The sequence below is a fragment of the Cavia porcellus genome, unplaced genomic scaffold (genome assembly GCF_034190915.1).
Source record: "Cavia porcellus strain 051 isolate PalLab524CR breed Dunkin Hartley unplaced genomic scaffold, mCavPor4.1 scaffold_4, whole genome shotgun sequence".
Taxonomy (NCBI): Eukaryota; Metazoa; Chordata; class Mammalia; order Rodentia; family Caviidae; genus Cavia; species Cavia porcellus.
Window position 1 is genome coordinate 112,492,378 of NW_026947487.1, and position 27,455 is coordinate 112,519,832.

The 27,455-nt window shown below is 40.0% G+C and overlaps 1 protein-coding gene across 1 annotated transcript; it reads left to right on the forward strand.

Moving 5' to 3' along the window:
- The first annotated feature begins 18,807 nt into the window (after positions 1-18,807).
- On the forward strand, positions 18,808-27,096 carry Clec3a (C-type lectin domain family 3 member A). Its single transcript, XM_003462851.4, has 3 exons — positions 18,808-19,177; positions 22,650-22,733; positions 24,569-27,096. The coding sequence occupies exons 1-3, from the start codon at positions 19,063-19,065 to the stop codon at positions 24,958-24,960; spliced, it is 591 nt and encodes a 196-aa protein (XP_003462899.1). The 5' UTR covers positions 18,808-19,062; the 3' UTR covers positions 24,961-27,096.
- Positions 27,097-27,455: the final 359 nt, after the last annotated feature.

Genomic DNA, 27,455 nt, shown 5'->3' on the forward strand with positions numbered 1-27,455 from the left:
TCATGCCGGGAAGACCCAAGGGTCAGCGGGGGAAGCCAGAAAGCCCATGCCAACAGGATGAAGGAGCTGTGTTAGTGGAATGAGGGTTCTACACTGGAGCTGAGAAGTCACACTCACAACAAAGAGCGGGGCTGTCCTGAAAGGAACCACAGCTGTCCTCAGCGACACGGAGGCCCTGAGCTCCTCCGACGACAAGCACAGTCGGGAACATGCCAGGAAGCAGCGTGAGGAGTTCACCCTGGAGACCAGGCAGCACATGTCTTCCTCTCCAGAGCCAGGAAGCAATGCTCGATGTGAAGACCAAAGCTTCTCCAGGAGAACCAACAGCTCAGACAGCAACTCGTAGGAGAACTAACAATGCCTCCATAACGCCTCAATCCCTCTCCCCACCTCTCTTCTTCTCCACCTATTTATCCTGGCAACCCTTCTCAGGTGGAGCATCTTCTCTCAATGCATGCTGATGTAATCCAGCTGGCGTTAAGTTGACCACTAGTTATCAAACCATAACACCCAGGCTCTGATCTCATGCCACTGTGGGAATGGGTTAAAGAGTCTGCAGGCTGCCGTCTCCACATCTGCTGCTGGAGCTCGAGGTCCACAGGGCCAGGCAAGGAAGGGAACTGGAAGTGAAGTATATAGAAGAGAAGGAAAAGGAGAACATATGCATACGTCTCTCTCTTACTGTAAGTGGAAGCACTCCCAGAACGGAATTCAGGGAAACACCCCAGCCTGTCTGCACTGAGGCCTTCTGCTCACCGTAGTGGTCATCCTTGCAGGAGGTCATGACTGGGACAGAACACAAGGATGGACCAGGGTGCTGGATATTTCTATAGCCTTTTTTATTTTATAAAAAATCAGGAAGGTGAATATTTCTGTGTATATGCTGGATTTCAATAAAATATTTACGTTTAAAACATTGGCATATTTTATGCAGAAGACTTAAGAAACCAAAGAGAAAAAAATAATCTCAGCACCCAAAAGTAACTATGGTTACTTTAACTCCTTTCTAATATACAGATACCCGCACATTCCTCTCCTCATACCTGTTACTCCCTACCCCACACATTCTGTTTTATAAATGGTTTTCTCCATTGACAACATATCATGGGACTCTCCATGTCGATCAATATTCTTTCACAACAGAATTCTAATGATGACCGAGAAGTCTGATATATGAATTCTCCTTGGCAAATCCCCTTTTAATTTTTAGTTGTTAGGAGTAATTCTTGTACTGCCTTCTCCTAAACTACCAACCATAGATTCAGCCAACAGGCCATGTATCCTGTTATAGCCCACTCAAGAAAAGTGCTGGGTTTCTGAACAACAGTCTTAGCTAGCCACTCGGTGTTTCATCAGTCAGGAATACATTAGAAGAAGCAGCAGCCCTGCTGAATGTGGAGCTTTCAGTCTGTCTCCGGGACTTGCTGTCTCCACATGGGAACAGCTGGGCTTGGGAGCATTTCCTGTCTGGTTTCCACTTGAAGGAACCCTTTAGCAAAAAGCAGCACCGCATGCAAATTGCATGGCCCCTCTGAGGTTTGGGGAAAAGCAGAAACTCAAAAAGACTCCTGAGATGAAAACTAGACTCTCATAAAACCCTGGCCGCTTCCCTGTTTACCAGACATTCGGAATGGATGTGCTAGGTGGTTTCCTGAAAGGAAAGGAAAGTTGATTCATATTCTGAAGCACTAAAAGCTTTCATCTCTGAGAGAAAAGGCAGTGTTTTCCAGATGCCAGTACAACTCTTCTTTGAGCCCAAATCTTCCTCTCCAGATTGCAGATCCTCCATACATTTTAGAGAAGACACAAACTTGAAATTCACCTCTTCACGTTTTTTGGCCCTGATAGTAAAATTTGGGCAACACTTTTAGATACAATTACATGAGCTGACTGCTCTGTAGCATTATGAGGTTGGATCATGGTTAGGGGTCACAGCCTCAGCCCATCAACCCTTCTCCTCCACTGTCCACCAAGGGACATTTTTTTCATTCCTCATGGCCCAATAATATTAATTATAATTAATTATTATTACAGGCTAGACATCATTTTAAGTAAGTGGTACATAAGCATCATTGTCCTGAAGTAGCACAATAAATTTCCCTATATTGCAAGTACTGCAATTATCACCTATTTTATAGACAGGGAAGTCAAAGTGTCAAAGGTTGCACAAACTGTTCAAGGTCTAACAGCCGGTGGCAAAGACTGGATTTGATCCCAGACAGTCCTGGCCCCAGTCTGTGTTGTCGTACATCAGACCACTCTGTCTTTCTGTAAATCTACTTCCAGAACCATGTTTCCTGAGAATGTAACTACACTACAGGAGAAAAGGTATTTGACGTACAAAGGTGTTCATCTCATCCCTATAATAAAGAGAAAGGATATTGGTTAAATAACTGGAAGCTTAGGAAAATAGTCACATGAAATACTATAAATCTACTATAAAATGATGGATAATAACATGGAATTTTGGCAGGCCCGTAATGTAAATGTAGACCTGGTGAGGATATATGTATCCAAGCCACCAGCTAGCAACCTACTGTCCCATAACATTAGAGGAACCCCATAGAAGGACCATTAGCCCCACCCTGAGAAGTTAAAAACTTCAAACTGATGAAAGCCATTCAACGTGCCTATCTATTTAATAAACACCACTAGTACTTCCTATGGGACAGATACTATTCTAAGCATCTTATCTGTATTCACTAATTTAATTTCTAATGAGAAGGTAATTGCTGCTATCACCCTCTCTGCCTTCAAGGACAGGAGACATGGCAATAGCACAAGCTGAGGTGTGCTAAATCCAGGACTCAAACCAAAGTAGCTTGGTTCCAGTGTTTGCAATTTAACCACTACCCCACATGGAGCTTGTGGTGGGAGCCACCTTCTCCCCACCTTCCAGTGGTTATAAACGTGTGTGGCCCTGTGGTCAGTATACCCCTGGCGTTAAGGGTGACATATGCACAAGATTCTGAGACTAGAGCTGGGCATTTATAGGGAGTGGGATAGTTACAGGGATTGCAGTTGGTTGAAACAACTATTCCACACAACACTTATATTGCTACCTACTTCCTATTTACAAGGGAACACCCGTGACCAGACTTTCACCCACACAAATATGTGTGGGTAATTCCTATGTGCTTTACAAAGATGATCCAATAGGCACTATTTTATTCTGGAATATATTTTTTTAATTCTATAATGTAGCTTGAAGTTCTATCCATCTTGAAACATCTAAATCATCTCACATGTTTGAGACAACTTCTGAGATTTTATAGTCTGAATATACCAAAGCATGTGAAACCATAATCCATTGATGGATGCTTCAATTGTTTCCAGATCTTTTACATTTCAATGTTACAAGAACTATCTTTATACATGACTTCCTGCAGATAGGCAAGACTCAGTGTTTCTCCACCGCAGAGAGCCAGATATAAATAATATAGGATAAGCATAAACATTTTTAGTTTTATTGTTAGACTTCAAAGTAGCTGCACCAATCTGTGTTCTCCCCAGCAAAAGGTGGAGAAATTTGTTTTCCTATATCTTCCTTAGTAGGCTATAAAACCATAATCACTGCAATCATTACACCATGGATTCCTAAAAACATTATGCAAGCAGAATTGTAATACACGTTCTCTGCATATGAGTAAGAGCTTACTATTGTCCTTCTTTTTACTTTAAAGAGAAAAATGCACAGAAAAATTAGAAAGCAATTAAGCAAATGAGCAAATAAACAAAAACAACAACAAAAGCCAAACAATGATGATGATGACAACAACAACAAAATAGTAATACAGGATTTCAAAATAAGATGATAGGGATATAACAATGGTTGTATATTACATATTGTTATCTTCAAAATAGTTGCTCAGGTTAACAGATACAAACATGTAAAACTGATTAAACAATATGATTTCCCTTTGAGCAGTTTCTTTCTCTTTCACTGTATCTATTGTAATGTTTGGATCTTATTTCTTTCAGTTTCTTACACTAGCAAGACAATGCAGTTTATATATGCAAATCTGATTTATTTCACTTATGAGTATGGTTTCTAGTTGCATCCATTTACCTACAAAACATCAAGTTTATTGTTCTTTGTGGCTGAGTACTCTATTGTATAAAAATATCTCATCTTTTTTATCCATTCTTTAGTTGATGGGTATTTGGGTTGTTTCCAAGATATAGCTGTTTCAAATTTTGCTGCTATACACATGGGTGCACATATATCGTTGTGGTATGCTTTTATTTCTTGTGGGAAAACACCCAGAATGGGAATAGTTAGGTCAAATGGAACCTGTAATCCTAGTTTTTTGAGGAATACCCACACTGATTTTCACAGTGGGTGTACCAATCTATACTCCCACCAACTATGGGGAAAGGTTCCTTTTTCCCTGCAGCCCCTCCAGCATTTGTTATTGGTTGATCTCTTGATGTTAGCCATTCTTTCTGGAGTGAGATATGATATCTCAGTGTTGTTTTAATTTGCATCTCTCAAATAATTAGTGATGTTGAGCATTTTTTTATGTATTTATGTGCTACTTGTATCTCTTCATCTGATAATTGTGTATTCATCTCAGATACCTATTTTTAGATTGGGTCCTTGAACTTGGGGGCTTGATTTTATTTCAATTCTTTATATGTTCTAGATAGAAGTCCTTTGTCAGACTGACAGTTGGCAAAAATCTTTTCTCAATCCATGGGTTTTCTTTGCATTCAGTGATTTCTTTCAATGTCCAAAAACTTTTTAATAAGATGAAGTCGCATTTGCTGATTCTTTCAAGTATTTCCTGTGCAATTTAGTTTTTGTTCATAAACTCTCTCTTTATACCTAGAACCTCGAGATTTCTACCTACTTTGTCTTCCAATAGATTTAGTGTTTCTGTCTTAATATTTAGATCTTTGATCCATTTTTAACTTTAGTTTAATGCATGGTGATAGGCATGGGTCTAGTTTAAATCTTCAGCATGTGGAAAGCCAATTTTTCCAGCATTATCTATTAAAGAAGCTTTCTCCCAGTGAACTTGTTTGTCCCCTTCGTCAAAGATAAGGTGATTGAGTGTGTTTGCAGTTGTGTCTGTAATCTTCTATTCTGTTCCATTGATCCTCAGGTCTGTTTATTTATGAGTTCCATGCTGATTTTAATATAGCAGCTTTGTAGTATAATTTCAAGAATTGTGAGGCCTTCTGCCTGTCTTTGTTGCCCAGAATTTCTTTTGTTATTCTAAGTCTCTTCTGATTGCAGATGAATTTTAGGAATGTTTTTTTCTAGGTCTGTGAGGTATGCTAATGGTATTTTGATCAGGACTGCATTATGTCTATCTAACAGTTTTGGGAGTATGGCCATTTTCACTATGTTGGTTCTTTCCATCCATGAGCAAGGTATAGCTTTCAATTTTCTAAATTCCTTTTAAATTTCTTTTTTCAGAGTACTATAATTTTTAATATATAAATTTTTACTTTCTTTTTTGATTGATTCCTAAGTATTTCATTTTCTTCTGGATACAAAGGGTATAGTTTCCTAATGTCTCTCTCAATGAATTTGTTGTTTTTGTATAGGAATGTTATTTACTTTTGAGTGTTGATCTTGTACCCAGCTACACTGCTGAATTTGCTTATTAAGTCTAGAAGTCTCTTGGGTAGAGTTTTTGAGGTCTTCTATGTAGAGTATCATGTTATCTGCAAATAATGATAATTTAACTTTTTCTTTACTATGAAAGCAGTCCTCAGAGAGAAATTTATAGCAGTGAATTATCACATCAGGAAAATGAAATGAATACAAATAACTTAATTCTGAAACTCAAAATTCTAGAAAAAAAGATCCCTATCCTTTACTATCCTTATTACATTTATTTCTCTGTCTTATCTAATTGCTCTGGTTAATGTTTCCAAAACTTATTGAATAGGAGTGGTGATAGCTGATTCAGGATCGTTGTTTTGTTCCTGATTTTAGAGTGAAAGCTTTCAGCTTTTGTCCATTTAATATGATGTTGGCTGTTGGTTTGCCATCAGTGGCTTTTATCAAATTGAGGAAAAGACTATCCTATTTTTCTACAAGGTTTTTTTTTTAACCATAAATGTGCATTGGATTTTATCAAAAGCTTTTTCTGCATCTATTGAGATAATCATGTGATTTTTGTCTTTGGCTCTGTTAATGTAGTTTATTTATGTCTATTGATTTGCATATGTTGAATCATCCTTACATTCCTGGAATGAATCCCACTTGGTTATGGTGTACAATTTTCTTGATGATTTTCTGCATTCTGTTTGCTAGTATTTTATTGAGGATTTTTACCTCTATGTTCATTAGGAAGACTGGCCTATAGTTCTCTTTTTCGGTTGGGCTGTTTTCTGGTTTTGGTATCAGGGTAATACTTGCCTCCAGGAATGAGTTAGGGAGAATTGTTCCCCTTTCAATTACATTAAAGAGTTTGAGGAATATTGGTGTTAAGTGTTCTCTAAATTTCTTATAGAATCCATCAGGACCTGGGCTTTTTGTTGTTGTTGTTGTTAAGTTTTTAGTTACATTTTCAATTTCATTAACTAGTATTGGGTTATTCAGGATTTTTATATCTTCTTGATCCAGTTTTGGTCATAAGTTTGTAGAAATCTATCCATTTCTTCCATGTTTTCAATCCTATAGGAGTACAGGTTTTCAAAATAGGTATTGATGATCTTCTGAATTTCCAAAGGATCTGTAGTGATTATACCATTTTTACTTCTTATTGCCTGGATTTGAGTTTTTTGTTTCCTCTTTTTGATAAGGTTGGCTAGGAGTTTATTAATTTTATTTATTTCTTCAAAGAACCAACTCTTAAATTCATTAATTCTTCGTATTGTTTTCTTAGTCTCAATTGCATTAATTTCTTCATAATTTACTTCCTTCTTTGGTCTTTAGGGTTCACTTAATCTTTTTTTCTAGAATTTTGAGTTGCAGAATTAGGTTAGGGTTACCAGTTTCATGTATTCCAATTCTTTCCTATATTGTTCATTTAAGGTTTCTATCATTTTCTTATGTTACTCTATTTTTATCTCTTGTTTAGATATGCTCAAACTTTCATTATGTTTGTAATTTTTTTTACTTGAGAGATTATTTCTGATCTAATTTGTTCTATAATCTCAGGAGTTGTTTTCTTACTTCAGTTGCTATCATTTCAAAAATTTTAGTTGTGCAATTTCCATGGTCCTCCCATGTTAATGTCTCCTGGACTTTTTCTCAGTGGGCTAGAGATCTGAGACTGCATTTTTCCCTTTCATTTTGTCATTTTCCTAGGTTCCTCCAGATAAGCTAGTTAAGTTCAAAACACTTCCCATGCTAACTGTCCCATGGTGTAAAGGGGTGAGCCAGGCACCTGGATGCCTCTGAGTCAGGGGTCTGGGGTGACTGAAAATTGATTGGTGGGGTTTCTGATATCCCTTGACTCACTGGGCCTCCTCCTAGATGGCAGCAGGCAACTGGGCAGGTCTCTTCCTGACATTACTACTACCTGGGGCATTCCATGGATGGCACATGAGCACTGTGCTGGATGGGGCAAGGCTCTTCCAAGTCCTATGAGGCGTTCCTCCAGTGAATGGCACTGGGGCTTTGTGCTGGACTGAGGTGGACTTGGCTCCTCTGAGACTTGTGTGGCTAGCTGGGACACACCTCTGAAGTATGGATCAGGGCCTTGAGCTGAGCTGGGTGGGACTCAGCTCCTCTGGGACCCATGTGGATAACTGGGGCACACCCTCAAAGTAGGGCATCAGGGCCTTGCTCTGGGCTGGGCAACTAGTTCTTTTTAACCCATGTTAAAGCCACACAGCCTGCTCATATCCTCTCCCATTTTTCTTTTTTGTGAGTCATGTTCTGATAACATTATAGGAATTCTTTGTGTATTCTGAGTGATAATCCTTTTTATGTACTCACATTGTCAATGTTTTCTTCCAGTTTTCAAAATTTGTGTTAACTTTGCTTCTGGAAATATAATCATTTTGTCCCTAGTTCATTGATTTTCCTTTATAATTTTTTTCTCTTAATGACTTGTTTCAGAAAGCTTTCTCCATTCCAGCTTCATGCAAATTTTCTTCTCTATCATAGTTTTATAATTTTTAGAAGTAAATCTCTGACCTCCGCTTAATATTTTTCTCACTGCAACCTGGCTTCCACATTTAATACATTATAAAAATTTCTTGGCATCATTTTCTAAATGATGCCAAGAAACCCAAACTATGGTTTATTTTAGTCTCTTTTCTGTTTTACTTATTTGACATATTTTCCAGTTCTGTCTCCTCCTTTAAAAGATTCATTTTTAGCTTCAAAAATGCTTCTTGAGTCAATAAAGCAAAAAGGTACCTTTTCTCTAGCTTTCCTGGCCACAAAATCTCTTTCCTTTGTCCCTAACTCTCTGGGTCCCCAAAGCTTTGTCTCTGAGGCTAGTTTCTCAGCATATGTATCCTGGCTTAATGGCCATTATCACCCTCCCCCTATTAATATATTACTGATTCTCTTTCAATACCTCATCAATTCCTTAGTGCAATTTCTTTTTCCTGCCACTCTCAAGTGCTCAAACCTTATTTCTAAACATGAGCTCAACAAACTCAGCCAAGCATCCCATTTAAACCTTAGAATTAACTTGTGTGATCTCAAACTTGTGTCTATTCTTCCATCCCTTCATCTGCTGTGTCACCTCTGATTCAGAAAAACATACAGAATGCTTTGTATGAATGAATCTTCCAACACTTGGGCTTCACTTCCTGTTCTTTATGAGAAACAGGGATCACAGATGCACTTTCTTTGGTTTATCCTTGAGGGAGATTTCTTCCACTTTCCTATTCAGGTTTTCAACTGAATAGGATAACTTGCTGAAAACATGAGTCCCCTTGTATGCCACTTAAACAAAAAGCAAAATAGTCTTCCTATTTTCTGAACTAGCTCATCAGGATAATAAGAAGCCTGTAGTTTCATCACTAAATTTCCACCCATAAAAATGGTTGGAAAATTAGTTAATATCCAGGAAGACAAACCTGTCTAAAGGTTCATTACACAGTCTCTTGCTCCCAAACACAAGCATAGTCAGCAAGCTCCTAGATTCCAAGGAAAAACAGGGGCCTTGTTGTTCCTATTACCTGAAGATTGAAAACAGTTTCCACTAAGTCCAACCTTGGGAGACTCACAGAGAAGAATTGTAAAGGTCTTTATATTGTGGGCTGCCCTTGCTTTTGGTGGAAGGGAGTTGAATACTGACTTATTTGTGTCCTCGGACTACCTTGGCAGCAGAGCCAGGCAAAATTCATGATAAATTTGAAACATCAGTCCACCTAGAAAAAACAAATGGATAAAATGTTTGCCTTCCCCAAAAACTGAACTGTACACTAGAGCTTGCATTTGGAGGATGGGCAAAGGGAGTGACTAGTTGAGGACAGGTTAATGCAGTGGAAAAAGCAGACTTCAGAATGAAGTTGTGAAGAACTTGAATGTGGTGATGATTAAATGATGATAGTAAACCCCCATAATTAAATGACTTTAATGAGCATTAATCACAGTTCTGATTGTTTTCAGAGCATCTTTTTGGTTTTTCCAGTAGTGTTGGTAAATGGTCTTAATGATCCCAGTTTGTAGAAATCTGAGGACTAGAGAGGTTACTTAGTTTTCCCAAATCACAGAGCTGGCCAATGAGACATGATTCAACTCCAGGTCTGCATGATGGCATCTGAATGCTTTCCACTACTGCTTATTGGCCTGGAGAGCAGGAATTAAGTAAGGTGTCTGACTGTCCCCAGCCAAGGTGGCCTTAGCACTGTGTCTGAGAGGTCCCTCAAGCAGGAAGTAGCCAGAAGGACACTTAGTCTTAAAAAGTAGAGAGAGCTAGTTTAAGATGAGATCACATCTTAGAAACCAGCCCAGAAAAACAACTGCCACAGGCCTAAAGCAGAACCAGGGGTAACTCACCAGAGAGAATGCCAAGAACTTGGCATGATATTGGCTACAAATGCTGAAAATACTACGACCTTTCTGAAGTAAACTGGGGGCTATAATCTTTCCTTAAAGGCTGCCAAGACAGAGGACCGGTCATAATAAGTTGGAAAAAGAGGTAATGGAGGAGGAGGAGGAGGAATGTCTTCTGTGCAAGGTAGAACTTTCTAGAAATGAAACTGAGTGGCTTACTGAGCAGCAGATCCTCTATCATGAGACTAGGCAGAGCAGAGACTTGCAGGGATTTTACATCAGTGTCAGGTGGAACTTGATGGCTGTCTGTTTCTCCTAGATCTGAGACTCTGTTATTCTCATCCCACTGCAACCTTTATCAGAAACTCTTGCACTGACCTCTCATGCCCCAAACCACTTCCCTACCATGTGGTCCTCACCCCTAAGCTGAGTCCTGACATAAGAGATCCAAGTTTGATCAACACTTACACGTTGAGAAATGTAAGAAAAGTAACTTCTCTTTTATAAAGCTAGATAATAATTACTTCCTTATTGGATTTACATGAAAGCAAATTCTAGCAGAGTACCTAAGAGTAATTGGATCTAAGTCACCAATATCTTGCTTCCAGAGCCTCTTGGTTGAGCTAGTTCATGTAACACAGCTTATGAAGGCCCTTTAAGCATTAACCATTTTTGCCAGGTACCAGAAATATGCTAGGCAATGCAGTCACATGTGGCTGTTAAACACTTGTACTAGGCTGCTAAGTCTAAAAAAAATCACAAGAGCATATGACAAGTCCATGGCCAAAGTTAAATATGGGGCAGGAATGGGTGAGAGTTGTAAAATAATCAGATCTTTATGACTCCAATCTCAAATGTTTCCCATATTCTAAGGGCTTGGTTGCCAGCATATTGGCTTTTGGAAGTAGTTGGATCATTAGGGCTCTGACTTCATCAGCAGATTCAACCACCAACAGATTATAACTTGAAGCATTAGGAGATAATGGAAACTTAGAAGATAGGGCATAGTTGAGGGGAATGGATCATGAAAATATGAACTTCAGGGCATCTTGTCCCTGATCCTTTCCTCTCTGGATCTGTCACTCTTTCTTCTTCCCATCTGCTATTAAGTGAGCATCTTTAATTCTCTTCTATTCAGATGTTTCTGCCTCATCCAGTGCCTAAAGACCAACTGAGTGTGGAATGAAATCTCTGAAACTATGAATGACAATAAACCATTTCTCTTCTACTGGGTATTTCAGGACAGCAACAGAAATCTTATTTAACACAGCATGTTTTAAAAGTTCTACGATAGACATTCAGTGTAGATGCAAAAAGAGCCATGCTGGTGAGATTGGAGATAGGTACAAATTCAGTAGGACAGCAGTGAAGAGAAGCCCAGGCACCTGCTGCAACAATGTGTGGCCTTGCATGTTTTATACATGCGATAGGTAACTGATTACATCAACTAGAGAATGACACACTCAAGTAAATTGGATTCCTATAATTCTGAGGGTGACTGAAGGAATTTACTAAAGATGGAAGGTCACCCTGGCTAGGCTTCTTGCCTGAATTGAATAAAAGGAAAGGAAAAAGGAAGGCTGCTTCTGTTTCTTTAGAGAGCTCCAGTCTTCACCTTGCTTGGACATCAACTCCTGGCCTGCTGTGCAGATCCTCAAGCTTCCCAATATGAACTTCTGTGGGACACTATTGTGAGTTCAAGGCCTTCGACCTTTGCCTGGATCCTTTGAATTTCCAACATGAAGACAGCCCTTTCTATGGGCAGCCCTTATAATCCTACTTTATAAATCCTCATATATTTATATACCTTATATTAAATGTGTTTCTGTAGTGAGCTCTGACTGATATGACACACATGCTCTGGTTTTCTCAACTACTCCACAAAAGAAATAAGGACACCACATTTCCAAGAGGTGACAACCTGACCACTGTCATACAGCTAGCAAATGACATCTGAAATTTTAATCTCAAATTATGAGAGCTCTTGCCCTTTGTCCTGCCCCAGTAAGCCTCTTTTCTAAAACCTGTCACCAGCTCTCTTTTCAAATTCTGTGACATTTTCAGCAGTCACAGCTGCAAGTAATAACCATAGTTGAAATAAGACAACTTTTCACATGTCATGTAACAAATCTTTCCTCCATGCATTTTAGCTTGCTTGTGCCATATCCAAGTTCAGTCCTACAACCTCCCCTACACACTGCCCTTGAACCTCTGAATGCAGCTTTCAAACGTGTTCAGCCTTGAGTATTAATAGACAAGTAGCAAAGGGGCCGGATGGATTTGTTGGTTAGAATTTGAGACTCTGGAAAACAGCTTAGAGCAACTTTAAAATAGCAACCAGTGGAATAAACACACTAATTACACAGAGTGGCCAGGGGATGTATTGCAAACAGACATTTATTAAGGAAAATGAAACCCTGGTGACAGTTTTAAAATCCTCATCAAAATACTTTTTGTCTGAAGGCAATATTTTTATAGTCCCTATTCCCTGACTCTAAATGTGTACTTCTTCTTAAATAGCCTTTTCAGAAGTCCAGGTCCTGCTCAAGTCCAGCAGACAAGCTGCTAATATTGTCATGCTCTACAAAAAAGAAACTGTTCAGTCTCTAAGCAGATAGAGGCCACCTTCCCCCAGGACAAGAAGGGGAAGAGGCCAGCATCCTGGTTATCTTTGATGTGTATGTAGCTCTTGCTGTAATTTTTTTCAGAGCATTGCCACCCCATGAGCTTTTCCTTTTGAAATTTTGGAGGAGGGGCTCACTTTAAGGGACAAGCTACATCTGATGTCATTCAGCATTTGTAACAGAGACCTGTATTCCTTAATTAAGACGTATCATTCATATCCCCATCCTGCTTCCTCTTTTCCTAGCCAGTTGTGTCAGACATTTAGTTTACTTACTTTCCTCTGCTTTTTCTCTGAAACACCATAGGATGGATTCGGAATCCTTGCAGGAACAAGAAAAGCTAAAGGAAAGTTTCCATATATGTCTGGCCTCAGAGCCAATCACCTGCAGGAAACTGGGAGCTTCCCCAGAGCTGAGGGAGGCAGAGTCTCAGCATAACTCCAAGTGCAAGCACACCAGTAAGACGTGGTCTCATTGATCTTTTCATAGGTGGAGTAGCTCTGTACCTTGATGGTCTATTGCATTACTGTTGGAACCTCAGAAAAGAGATAAGATTGGAAGGATGCAAAATAAAGCTGTCCTGCCACATATCCGTACATCCTTCTTAAGGAGATACCATATAGCATGTACTGTAACACAGATATAGTTCCCTAACCCCACACATGCCTCACTTTCTGGAGGCTTACAGCCCCACACCCAGCAAGTAAAGCAATCTTTAAGGATGACCAAAAATATGATATGATTTTTTCAAGGAAGCAGGGCAGGCTGATGGTAAATGGTACAAGAGGACTATCTTATATTTGAAAAAACATGCCAGAGCAGGTGGTGCAGAGTTCAGACTTGGAGGACAAGAAGTGGCCTGCTATAGTCAATGGACTCATCAAGAGTTCAAGTTTGGGGGTAAGCAGATTAGTGGGACAGAGAAAAAGCCTGTGGAAATATCAAGTAGGTCTAGGGAACAGACTTAGATATGATTGCAAAATGGCACAAGGGATTGAAAAATGTCACTAGGAAGAACAAGTTAAGGTCTCACCAGGCAGGAGGGTCTCCTAAACCATGATAAGAAGTCAGGTTTCATTGTAGGTTCAATGGAAAGATTCAAGGGATTTTTAAAAGGAGAGTAACAATCACAATAGTGATGCATGGAACATTCATTCAAATTGAGCAGGAGCTGAATTAAGATGGAGTAGGTGAAGAGCTCTCGGTGACATAGATGGGAAGGGAGCAGAAGAGAACAAAAGTCATCAATAAATGTGTTTGAATGAAGAGATTACAGCATATGCTGCTGACAAGGTTGTAGAAGGGGTGTCTGACAACAAGGACAAGTACACAAAGATGTCCCCTGTTATGGTTTATGTATGGATGTCCCCCCAAATCATCATGCAGTCAGAGTTTTTTGGGAGGTGGCTGAATCTAGAGTGTGTGATTGATTCATAGTACAATGCTGGGATTAAGGGTTCTGGGATTAAAGGTGGGTAATTGCTGGATCTGTCCACTGAATGGATTGGTACTACCCTAACCCTAGTATACTGGATACACTATAAGAGGCAGAAAGAGCTTTCTCTCTCTCTCTGTCTCTCTCTCTCTCTCTGTATCTTCTGCCTTGGAATAAACTAATTATGGACTGAAACTTCTACAAACAGTGCGCTAAATAAATCTTTTGCCCTTTAACTTTGGGTGTCAGGTATTTTGTCTCATCAACAAGAAAAGTAACTAAGACATAATTCACTACCAGAGAAGTGGGGTCATTGCTGTGATTATTCCTGACTGTGTGGTTCAGGAGCCTTTGGGAATGGTTTTGGGGAAGAGTTTGGAAAGGTCTGGAAATGGCTGGAAAAGTAGAGCTGGAATGCCTTAGGCTGTTCTGGCCAGAGTTCAGAAGACCAGAAAGCCAGTAAAGACCAGGCTTGGGAGGTTCCTGATGGGAACAGAAGCTGCACTGGTTGTTGGATTCCAGATGCTGTGTGTTATGGTTTGGCAGAACATTTGTCTGCATTTTGTTTGTATCCAGAGATTTTGCCTGAGCCTGAGACTAAGAGTGATGGGCTAGTTAATCTGACAGAAGAAATTTCAAGGCAGTTGAATGTTGAGGCAGTGGCATGGCCATTATTGGGGGCTTTTAGGCAGATTTATTTTGAGACTCAAGAGCAAAGAGACCAATAGAATGATTCAAAACATTGTGAGTTTGGTCAGAAATGAAGCTCCAGTAAAGCTGTGGACTACAAAGATGAAGCAGAGGAAATCTTGAGTGCTAAAAAGAGAATAAGAGAATAGAAGAGATAATCTGAGGGCATCCCAGGAAGCAGCAGGACTCCACCCCTTGCAGCCTCAAAATTAAAAAAGTGGAAGACTTTGCTTTGAGAAGAAAGTTTCAGAGTACTATGTTCCAGAATGTTGGCAGCATAGAGAATTTGTCCCTCAGGATTGGGTTCAGAGTGCCCAGCAACCCAGGTACTCAGTCCTTATGGCCAAGAAAGAGGGAAGCCTGGTTAACTACTCCAGTTGGCAGCAAATTTTGGCAGCATCCACATGATGCTAGCTTTACATGCATTCAGAGTGCAAGAGTTGTGGACTCAGAAGATTCCACCCAGATTTCAGAAGACTTGGGAGGCTAGGCAGTATATCCCTGAGACAGTAGTGTGTGAAGCTGTGTGAAACCAAAGGTAAATGGAGATCCTTGAATTTTGGAGAAGACTGGAATATGGATTGTCTGAGGAAAACCGCAAGGAGGGAGTAAAGCAGGCCTAAGAGAGAAGTCTTGGGAGCTATGACTATCAGAAGTGTCCTTGGAATGGAGTCACTCAAGCCCTGTGGAGTTTGCATCTTTCCACAGATTGCGTCAGATGCTGCACAAGGGACTACAGAGACTTAATATTTTCCCTGCTTGATTTCAGGCTTGCATTGGTACCATTGCTTTGTATCCCTCTAATTGTAACTTTTGGAATGGAAATGTCTATCTTGTGCCATTGAATGTTTAACTTTCTTTTTGTTTGTACAGAGATCACAGCTAAATATTAAATCTCAAAGGACACTTTGGACTTAGATTTTTCAGCAGTGCTGAAACTGTTAAGACTTTGGCAACTCTTAGAGGTGGACTAAATGTCTTTTGCATAAAAGGATTCTCATGGGTTTTTGTGGAGTCAGGGACCGAATGTTATGGATTGTAACTAGATGTCCCTCTAAAGCATCATGAGTCAGAGTTATTTGGGAGGTGGCTGATTCTAGAGTGTGTGACTGATTCATAGTGTAACACTGGAGTTAAGGGTTAGTGATTGCTGGATCAGCCCACTGATTGGATTGACTCCACCTTAATCTCTATAGATTTGACACAATATAAGGGACATAAAGAGACTCTCTCTCTCTCTCTCTCTCTCTTCTGTCTCTCTCTTTTTTATTTTGGTGCTTTCTGTACAGTGAATGGTTGCTCCTCTACCATGTGTCAACCTGCCTTGGAGCCAGCTAATTATGGACCAAAACCTCTACAAACTATGAGCTAAATAAATGTTTACCTCTTTAATTTTGGGTGCTGTTATTTTGTCCCAGCAATGAGGAAAGTAGCTAAGACAACCCTTGAATTTTGAAATGGGCACCTGAGAATGGTGGAGACATTATCTATGAAGGAGAAAGTCTTGGGAAAATGGGACTTTTTAAATTTCATAGCACATTAAGGTTGAAGGAATCCAGAATTTAATTCTTAACTATCATGGGTTTGACACGTCTCCATTTAGGAGAGTCAAATAAGAAACTGGAACTGTGGATATAAAGGGAGGAGATCCAGATAGAGACATTCCAGAGAGAGACATTCCAGATAGAGAATCTGATGCTCAAATAAGAAATAAGATCATCTATTGGGACAGGGTATGTGAATGAAGCAGACAGCAGAGACTCCTGAGGACCCATCCCCGAGAAGAGGTGAAGAAAAGATCATTTCTCAAATGTTTTATTAGAACCAAAAGTATGAGCTTCAATGAAATCATTCTGTAGGATACTGTAGTGGTGGACATAGGATGCTATACACTTGTCCAAATTCACCAGACATACACCGTTAATAGTGAATTCTACTGCTCATCATGGATGTTAGTTAACACTAATATATAAATGTGTGGCCATCAATTATTACAAATAAATCACAATGACCTAAGATTTTAATGGTATGGTGAATTCTGGGATGCAGATGTGGGAAGAGGGAGAACTCTTTGTACTTCCTGCTAAGCCAGTCTATCAAAACTTCTTTAAAAATAAACTCTACTAATTTATTTTAAAAAGAAGAAAGCATGGGCTTTAGGATTGAGCATAAGGAAAAAAAATTAAAAAGGTGTCAGAGGTCTTACTAGAAACAAAAAGAAGTCTTTAAACAACTAAATATATATGTACACATATTTTTAAGCAAAAAAATACCTTATCCGTATCAATCTAATTTGAGCATAGCATAGATCAAGTATGTAAGAAAAATCCTTAGCTTTCTATAATGGTTTTGTAACTTGCAAATTTTTCTTACAGTAAAAAATTTAGGAAGATGACAAACAACATTTTTGATCAATCATTAAAGATCAATATTTTTCTGTATCCAAATCAAAGCACATTTTCACAGTCCACACTTTTTGGATTCAATCATAGCTAAACTGTAACTTCTACTCAGGCCCTTGCAATCTTAGTGATGTTGGACAAAATCACTTAGATTTTTCAAACTCACTTTCAATTGCACATAAAGTGGGAGAAATTCTTACCTCTTCAGCTTGCCATGAAGACCACAGTGACTTAGCATTCCATAAACTGAATGCATCATGATGAATGCTGAGGATTTTATTAGGTCCTGGACATTGTGCTCTTGTCTCAAGTAATTATTATCAAGGTCCTGCAAAGTAAGCACTCATTGTTCAGATGAGAAAAGACTCATAAAGTTGACTTGCCCAAGATCACACAGATGATAAGCTCTTGGCACTGGGATGTGAAGCTCTGCCTATCCCACAATGCCCTCAAGTGCCGTTGTATCACATTATAGTTTTGATTTGAAGTGTTTGAAGGTGCACATGTTGCAAGCCCTAAGCCCACCTGATGACTCCATTGGAAGGTCACGGCAACTCCAGGAGATGGAGGCTAGTTGGATGAAGTACATTGATGGGCCTATGGTCTTGAAGGGTACATTGCACCCCAACCTTTCCCACCCCACCCCCGACTCTTCTTTCTGGCCATGAGATGAACACCTTTGCTCCAGCATGATATACTGCCTTGCCATGGACCCAAAGCAATGGATCCAGTTGACCATGCATAATACCCTTCAAACCGGACGGGGGCTAGGGATTTAGCTCAGCGGCATAAGCACCTGCCTTGCAAGCAGGCGGTCGTGAGTTCGATGCTCGGTACCGATAAAAATGAAAAAAGACAAAAAAAACCAGAGCCAAAATGAATCTTTCCTAGTTTACTCACAAAGGAAGGAAAAAGGGAAGGCAAAGCAAAGAAAAGAAAGGGATAAAATGAGCTTAGGCCTTCAGACTTTTCAAATCTTCAACTATTGCTTTCCACCTGCACCTGGCCACCCAGATCCCCAAGTGGGATGTCTAGGAGCATTCACCTGTGTCTAACTCTCTCCTGATTGCACCTGTAGGAAAATGTATTGTTTATGATGCAAAAGATCCAGTCCTAGCACTTGTTAGTAAAGCTGCTCATTAAGCTAAGAATAATTACATGGAACCTTTCATTGTATTCTTGTTATTTATATAATTCACTTGGAAATGTGATTTGACATGTTTGGAGCAGCTTCAAGGAAAAAAACCAGATGGTGTGGACTTGAAAAAGTCTATTGTTGACACATTACATTGATTTGTGTGGAAGTAATTCATGTTTTTAATTTTCTTTCCACTCTAATGTATTCTCTAAGAATGCAATTCTTGTTGCATTCACAAAGCCCTAATAGAGGGAGGCCTTATAGTTTAATAAGCATACCCTTCAGCCATCTCCATAAATCCCACTATGCAAGCCATCCCCAAGCTCTACTTGAGCTGAGCGGACACAGGAGAATGTATACGCTCAGTTTAAATGCTTGGTGCTGTGGCATCTCACCCACTTATACGTGACTATGTGTGTGTGTTCAGTAACTTTCCTAGCATTCTTTGGGTTTTGGAGGCAGTGCTTGGAAAACTAAATTTGAATCCATTTTCCAGACCATTTAATAAACTTCAGAGCTCCAAATCAAACACTTAAGTGTTGGATCTTCACAGAGATCCCAACCTTCCCAGACTTAAAAGACAGCAGGCAGAACTCTTAGTTAACGCTGATACATTCCAAAACAGCAAATGGACTAAGAAGCGCAGGAGAAACACAAACAACAGGAAAAGCCCAACGCGAGGCACAGGAAGAAGGAGCCACCTCATTCCAGGGTTTCGTCAGTGGGATCCCAGCCAGCCTTCCAGCTCACTTTTATAAAGCTCCCCTGGGCAGCCCGTGCGGCCCTGTCCTCTGCGTGTTCCACAGCTGCTTCTGTGGGGCTGGCCCTGCTGGCTCACCCACCTGACAGTCATGGCAAAGAATGGACTTGTAATTTGCATCCTGGTCATCTCTTTGCTCCTAGACCAGACCACCAGCCTCCGATCCAAATTGAAAACTAGGAAACACAGCAAACGCCGTGTGAAAGGTAAGGGGACTTTTCAGTGCAGCGCAGCTCCGGGCTCCCTCGGTGTGGGTGGGAGGTGAATTCCTGTCCTCCTGAGTGACAGTAGCAGGCCATCATGTGCATATAGCTTTCTGGGGGTGGAGTGACCTTTTGACTCTCTGAGACGGCCTGGTATTTAAAGGAATGATGTGGTGGTGGACTTTGTTAGTGGAAAAAGAAAATAGTTTTATACCATAAAACGTTTCTGTATTGTGTTGTTTTTGGTCAGATTGGCTTAGATAAATGGAAGCTCACCCCATGACTTCATTTAGATGTGTGAACATCAAATTTTATGAATGACAGGGCAAGAGGAACATGCTAACTAGCAAAGTATACTCATTCATAAGTATCAAGTGATTCCATTCAAACGTATAGTAAGACAGCTCTAACCTTATCATGCAGCAAAGGACAGAGCCACTGATAATGGTGACTTCTTTTGTTTCACTGGTTATCATTTGGGTGTATTTTCATATCCCTGGAAGTGTTAAGACATTCTATACCATATATTTAAATTATTCATGTGATACAGAATTAAATTGAACCACTTTTTAAGAATATATGATCATGCAAGGCCAGTTAGTCCTTTAGACATTTTGAGGTGAAATTGACTCTCCAAGAAATTATAAACTTGGGCTAAGAATTTTTTTAAGTTTCAAAGAATGGGGTTGAGGGTAATGTGTTTGCAATATGCTGCAGCTGAAGCACTAAGACACAGTGTGACATTTTATTTCATCCTCTGAGTCTTTTTCCTATGAAAACATTTCAAGACAAACAGCATAGCACTCTTTCCTCATCAATTTCACTCCAGAGAAACAAATCCTGCCAAGAATACCAGCAAGGTTACAGCCCAGGACGTCACAGACAGCTGGTGGGCTCAAAGGGAGTTTGTCTTGTGTTTTGTTTTGAGGATTATAAAGGTCCCTTTACCAGGGGCACTGAATTATAAAATTTGGGTCTGATACAAGGCTTCCTAAGTGGAGTCTTTTCCTTATAAAATATTTGACTTTCTTATTCCCTCTTTTAATGAACAATTAAAATATTTTCATGAGAAGGTAAAGCACATTGCTGAAAGGAAGATGAAAGAAGAAAAAAGAAAGAACACGCTGGGTGATGTGGCTTATTTTTCTTGCCAGCATTTCACTGCCAAGAAGGAGTGGCAAACTGGTGACCACTCAGGAAGGAGGGACGTGGGCGAGGACAGCAATGTGTAAACGCACTCTCTCCCTGCCCCTGCTTCTCTCTGTCTCTGTCTCTGTCTCTGTCTCTCTTGTCAATCTCTGCTGCCACAGCCCAGGTGCTTTTTTAAAAACCCATTGGATACACAGATTAAGTATCACCTCTCAAAACTATCTCTGCCATTAAATCCAAGAAAGTAGACGCTATAGGAGGCAGAGTAATGCCTATATTTTCTACACTGCCTTTTCCCAATCTACACACATTTATAATATTTAAGTACCTTGAAATAATATCAAAGTATATAAAATCAAAAATGCCCACCTTGATTCCACTCCCAATCCTTGTCACAGTTTTATTTACTGTTCACTGTTAGGTGATAAGACTGGCTACGTAAAATGTTCAACAGGCAAATGAATTTATATCATTTATTGAATCTTGGGCAGCTATCAATGTAAGATATACCTCGTTCCTTGCAACAGCTGGATGCTATTCCACTGTTTAGGTTGTGACTTAATCTGCTCACTGTTGGCAATTTTTTTGTGTGCTTTCCAAAACATCTCTTTCTGCTGCAATATCGCCAAGGAATTGCTTTTTACACGTGTATTGATGCCCACGCTAAGATGTTATAGTACGTTTTTAGAAGTAAAATTGTGAGATAATCAGACTTTTCAATTATTTTCAAATAGTAACATCTGTCCAGGTCCCATGTCCATTGTAAAAGTGACCATTCCCACTCACATGGCCACCCAACATCATGTGATGGTTCTAGTGATCATTTTCTTCTACCAAACTCATTTGCATTTCTACAGTGCATCTAATCCCGGATAACAACAATCATAAAGTAAAAGGGAACCTTTTAAGAGGCTCAAAATAGCAATTGAATGAGTTACCTCCATACACGAAATTTCCCTGGCACTTTACTTCATCGGTCTCCACAAATTATGTATGATGTTAATGAATAAAATATAATTTCCACTGTGCAATAGCCATTCCATCTATTCCCTTTGTTCAGCCACATTAACAACAAAGGACAGAAGCAGGAAGCCAAGCTACCTGGATATAATGACTTCCATAATGATCTCCCAGGAGCCTACTAGTAATTCATGTGTCTTCTTGCTAATTGCAGTGTTTACAGTCTCCCAGTGGAGGCTGCCTATTTAAATAGATAGGAGCAAAAAGCCAAGCTGGATGGGGATGATATTTGTCCAAATGAAACTTAAAAACTTGCAAGTAAGACTTCAGCAGCTTTTGCAAGCCTGGCCCCAACAGCTGATGGTTCTGCATTCTAAATGCATCCTTCTATTTATTCCTGTTCTAATGGCCCAGTAAGGAAATCTTTGAGTTCTTGTATTTTTGAGCTGATCCACTGGATGCTCTAAGAACTGATGTATAGCACTGAGTGAAACAGATGTAGAGCCACCCTGGGTAGCTCAGAAGGCAGTTTCCTATTCTGAATATAAAAATGCCCTGTTTGTGAAGCAAGTATTCTACAGGGACAATGGATTAGCACATTCAGATTTGAGACTTTTAAAAAATCTTGGACAAAAATAAGAATTTCTATATGGTATTATAACAAAGGAAGCTGGGGATAGTTTATGTCAAGCTTTAAGCCTCTGCTCTATGTAAGCCACCTGCTGGGACCAAGGAAGTAGAGCCAGTCACTGTGCAGAAACAGAAAGCAGAAGAGGAAAGAGAACAATCTCAGAAAATTCACATCCAGCTCTGCCCCTGTCTAGCTGGGCAGCCATTGGCAGGCTAGCTCAGTTTTGGGTGCCTCTATGTCTACTTCTGTAGAGCTAGGGATAGTATCTATCTCATAAGTAGTGAAAGAATTAACCTCCTGGCAGAAAGTGTATGGTGGCTTTTAATGTTTCTTATGGTTATTACTTATTATGATTTGTCTTAATTCCTGCTTCCAAAGAGCTCATAAGATACTAATCTTTTGAGAGTTCCCATCAGCTCTGGAAATTTGATTAGGCCAAGGTTGTTCATTTTCTGACAGTCAGTGAGCCTATGGGCAGAATAGGGCTGGAGAGAGAGACAGGGCTCCATCTCACAGACGGAACTCCCAGCACTAAGGTTCCCATAAAGTCCTCATGAATCTTCTTACCTAAGTAATTTCATGTGTTATTTTTCATGTACATTTGGCTTGGTCTCATCAGAATCACTCTAGCTAGCCTTGGATGCTACAACCCAACTCTTTATTTTTAAACTTAGTTTTATTTTAATCATTTGCTTTCCATCCCATCTACCCCCTCCACTCTTGAACAACCCCCAGAGAAAGATGGAGATCTGAAGTCGCAGGTTGAAAAGCTGTGGAGAGAAGTCAACGCACTGAAGGAGATACAAGCACTGCAGACAGGTGAGACACTCCACACCCATCAACACCTCCTCCTGGAGGACATTACCAATGATTTAAATGAGTCTAATCTACATGTTGAGTTGTGGGTGATACCTTTTTAAGAGAATTTTTTTGTGTGTGCTGGGAATTGAGCTCAGGACCTGGTGCTTCCGAGGCAGGTACTTACACCACTGAATTGTATTTCTGGCCCTAAGAGAAATACTAACAAATCAGAGATGTGTCCATATTAAAGGACCCCAAAGCTGGAAGATTGGAATTTGTTGGGAAGTCATCTTGACTTGTCATCTTCGATAGATGGTATGGAAATAAAAAGAGACATTTTCAAGAATGCATTTTTAGGGGCTGGGGATTTAGCTCAGCGGTATAGGTATAAGTGCCTGCCTTGCAAGCAGGCAGTCATGAATTTGATCCCTGGTACTGATAAAAAAAAAAGAATGCATTTTTAAAGTCAATGGATAGCTATTCCCTAATAAGTAGACAAACAGAGTAAAAGACATACATTAAAGGCTAAAAGGAAATATTTTTTGTTAACTAAGTGACATTTAGAGATCTACAGAGATTCAACTGAGACAGGGTCACAGGATTCTCCCAGGCCACACTTGACTGGCTCAAAGCATACAGAAAGACATGGGTTTGTACTGCCTCAAAGTAGGGTTCCATCCAGTATCCTTTGCTATGGGAAAAGAAAGTTCTCCCAGTAGCTGAGAACACTACTGTCCATGAGAATTATCCAAGGGGTGACCAAATGAGAGTACACTAGGGAAGTTCCAAAACAGCCCTCGCCTCTGACCCCAGGAACCAACCCATAAACTAGAGTCCAAGGGCCCCCACAGGAAAGCCACTCTAATACAAGTTAACACTTTTAAAGAAGGGTGAGGTTACAGCTTTCCAGCAGGTATTTATAATTCAGATGGATGTTACCAACCCTGGGTCATTTTTACCATATGCAATGCCACCTAGTAACACGGGTGCCATAATTTCTTTTTCAGGTTTCCAGGGGTACAGAACTAGAAACTTTCAGTAAGGTCAAATATTCATGCCAAAAGAGAAATAATTTTGTTAACCTTTGTCCATATGTTGACACTATAAATACTTCATAAGCATTAACCCTCCAACAACTAATATGGACTCCTGCAATAATTTATGCTATTGTGATTATCTGCATTTCACAGATGAGATAAGATGTATAAGGTTTACACAACGGTTAGATGTCAGGGAGGAGCCTTAAACCCAGCACTGGAGCCTGACTTTCCAGTGCTTTGCCCTGAAACTATTTTTGTTTGTTTTACCCTGTTTAACCTAAACATTATTACCAGGTCTCAGCTATCTGCTAAGGACTGCTGTAGCCTCTCCACATACAAATTCAGATTTTTGCTATCTTGTTGTTTTTAAATAATTATGAAAGTCCATCTGATTCCAAAATTCCCAAGGAAGCTGAGCACATAGCAGAGCTATATAAGCTAGAAGTGTATATCCGAGCAGCCCATGGGTTTAAAGATCATGTTTCAAGGGCGGAACAGACTTGGGTCTATGTAAATGTGAAGTTACACACTATGTAGGCTACTGTTTGGACCTGCCAAGTTGTTACGACTAACACTTTCTTGAAGCCGCAATATTTTGACAAATAGCAATAAATAAAAGTATCACCACATGACGTCATGATTATTATATGTTCACTTAGGTCTGGTGTGTACAAAATAATTAACAAATGGTAGCTCACTATTAACATCACACATCATTCATCCCACAAATCTTTCTCATTATTGTCCAGGTCTAGTAATAGGCATATTACATTCAAAGGACATCTTAATATATCCCATTTCACACCTCCACAGTCTGTCTCCGAGGCACGAAATTTCACAAGAAATGCTACCTTGCTTCAGAAGACCTGAAGCATTTCCACGAAGCCAATGAAGACTGTATTTCCAAGGGAGGGACCCTCGTGGTTCCCAGGGACTCCGATGAAATCAATGCCCTCCGAGACTATGGTAAGAGGAGCCTGCCAGGCGTCAATGACTTTTGGCTGGGCATCAATGATATGGCCACGGAAGGCAAGTTTCTTGATGTCAATGGAATGGCGGTCTCCTTCCTGAACTGGGACCGTGCACAGCCCAATGGTGGCAAGAAGGAAAACTGTGTCCTGTTCTCCCAGTCAGCTCAGGGGAAGTGGAGTGATGAAGTCTGCCGTAGTAGCAAGAGGTACATATGTGAGTTTACCATCCCCTAATGGCCCTCCCCAAATGTGTCTTCCAAGCACAATCAGTCATGATTTATAGGCTGGTGGTCACCAAGGATAAATCAAAACTGTCACTATTAATTAATTACAACACAAGTATCATTGCCCATGGCCATATAACAATTGGATAATTTGTCCCAATGCTCCATTGTGATTTTGCCCTTTGGGCACAACAGATCAGAAAATAAGAATCTAGCCATCAGCCATGGTACACTGTTAAAGTGACTTCTGCAAACAGAGTTAACAAATTATTTTTCTCTTTTCTTGTCCTACTCACTTGTAGAGACCTAGTCTGTATTAAAAAAAATACAACACCTTATATATTTTTTCAATCAAGAAAAGCAAGTTTAAGCGGCCTGGAAGATTTTTCTCTGGAAAGTTTAAGGTAGTCAGCGACAGCAATGCATTCTGAGACATGTGTCATTAGAGAATTTTGCTGTTGTTCATTAGTTGGTTCTGTTACTATATAAACATCCTTGTGTATTCTTATCAAACCTAGCTGGTCTGGGTAAATCACTTGACATGGACTTGATGCAGTCAAGAGACACAGTCAACACAAGATGTAGAAGGCATCTGCTGTGACATGGTAGACTGCATGGCAGTATATTTTTATACCTAGGAGTGTGCTTTAAAGCACAAGTATACTATAGTGTGTTAATCAGCTTTCTGTCACTAAAATAAAATACCTGACACAGGCTACCACGGAGAGGTTGATTCAGCTCACAGGTTTGGTGGCTTAAAGATCAAGATTGGGGAGCCCCATTGGCTTGTTCTCTGGTGAGGGTGACAGATTGCAGGACATCATAGTTGCAGCACATGTAAAAGCAAATTTCAAACCAGAGCAGAGCTAGGGAGAGAGAGAGAGAGAGAGAGAGAGAGGGAGAGAAGAGACAGGGAGAGAGGGAAAGAGGGACAGAGGGAGACAGAGGGAAGGAGAGAACGAGAAACAGGATCCCACAGTCCTCTTCAGCAGCAGGACCCCAATCATCTAAGGACCTCCTATATGACATTACTTCTTAGAGGTCCACAGCACCTCCCAAAACTCAAACCTACTACCCTGCAGATATTTGGGGGACATAATTAAGCCACCTCAAATCATTGCATGTAGTAAATACATAAGCCAGCAATGTAATCATTTACCATTATCAAGCATAAGGTACTACCCTGTGTTGTTTTTATACAACTGACAGGAGAGTAGGTTTGTTTCACAGTGCCACCAAGAATACATGAATAGCAAGGTTACATTCATGTGCTTTGTGCTGAGGACCGCTCCATCGCTAGGCAATAGAAATTTTTCAGTTCCATTATAATGCTACGGGACCACCATCACATCAGCAGCCTGTCACTGATTGGAATGTGGTCATGCAGTGCATGACTGTATATATTGGATTGATGGGAATTCCCTAAGTCGAGATTCTAGGTGCTACACAATCCAAAAGCTTTCAGCCTGATACTCCAGTTACACTATCTCTTTGGCCTACCTTGCTGGTCCAACATTCTTGAGTTGTTCCCTTCTCTAGCAGGGCTTGTATCTTGCCTGCCACATCAGGGCAAGGCTGTCTGAAGCAGTTCTGCTTTACTTCTGCATTGTTCAAACTCCCCAAGTACAGCTGTCTTTGGAAGTTAGGGAAGGATCCAAAAAGACACGACGAGGGAGCTGATCAGTTTGCACTCTCAACATTTGCTTACAACTTCTAATTTAAATGAGTAATTCTAAGGCAGAAAAAGAGCCCAGATTATACACTGAAATTGGGGAGGGGGGGAAGGTTACTTTTCCCTTGCTTTTTCATCCTTACTGTCTTCCTTTAAATGTGGTAGGTTTTGTTTTACTTTCTGTATATCCTTATGTATGTTTCAAATATGATCATATATTTATAAGTCTATTAAGCACAACCTATCTTTGAAGTGGAATGCTGGATTTAACTAATACTATTTTACAGCCCCATGTCTTTGCCATGTGTTGTTCTGTCAAATACAGTTTAGATTAAAATGCTTAATGAGACTGTACAAAATAACTTCATTGCTTGAGATGGAATTGCAAACGTTAGGCTTGAGGGAAATGGGCTTTTAGAACCAAAGAATTCTACATCATTCTTGCCTCTCAAATAAACATCTTTTTTCATTCCATGTTGAATGTGTTTTGTGTGCTCTGCAGACTTTAACGACAAATACTTAGAATTAAGTTTTAGTGCTTTTCATGGCACAGTAATAAAGTGTGAATTTTGACTGATGTGAATGTGTTTGGGTGTTGGTTAGAGTTATTCAACCTATGTTGACTTGTATCACATTTGGAAGAAAATATACCCTGGATTTGATCAAAGTGGTGATACAGATGAGATGTATGTGGAAAACAATTTCACCTGGCAATAAAGACATGCAGTCTGGAAGGTGGGGTCACTTTGAAAGTCTGGAGCTTCAGTTGTATTTGGTTCATCCTGGCCAGCTCCAAAATAACCGTGGTCTTCTTGCTGTTAATGACTCTGATG

Coding starts and splice junctions, on each gene's coding strand:
- Clec3a (XM_003462851.4), top strand. CDS start 19,063: ATGGCAAAGAATGGACTTGTAATTTGCATCCTGGTCATCTCTTTGCTC. Junction 19,178..22,649: donor CAGCAAACGCCGTGTGAAAG/GTAAGGGGACTT, acceptor AACAACCCCCAG/AGAAAGATGGAGATCTGAAG. Junction 22,734..24,568: donor GATACAAGCACTGCAGACAG/GTGAGACACTCC, acceptor ACACCTCCACAG/TCTGTCTCCGAGGCACGAAA.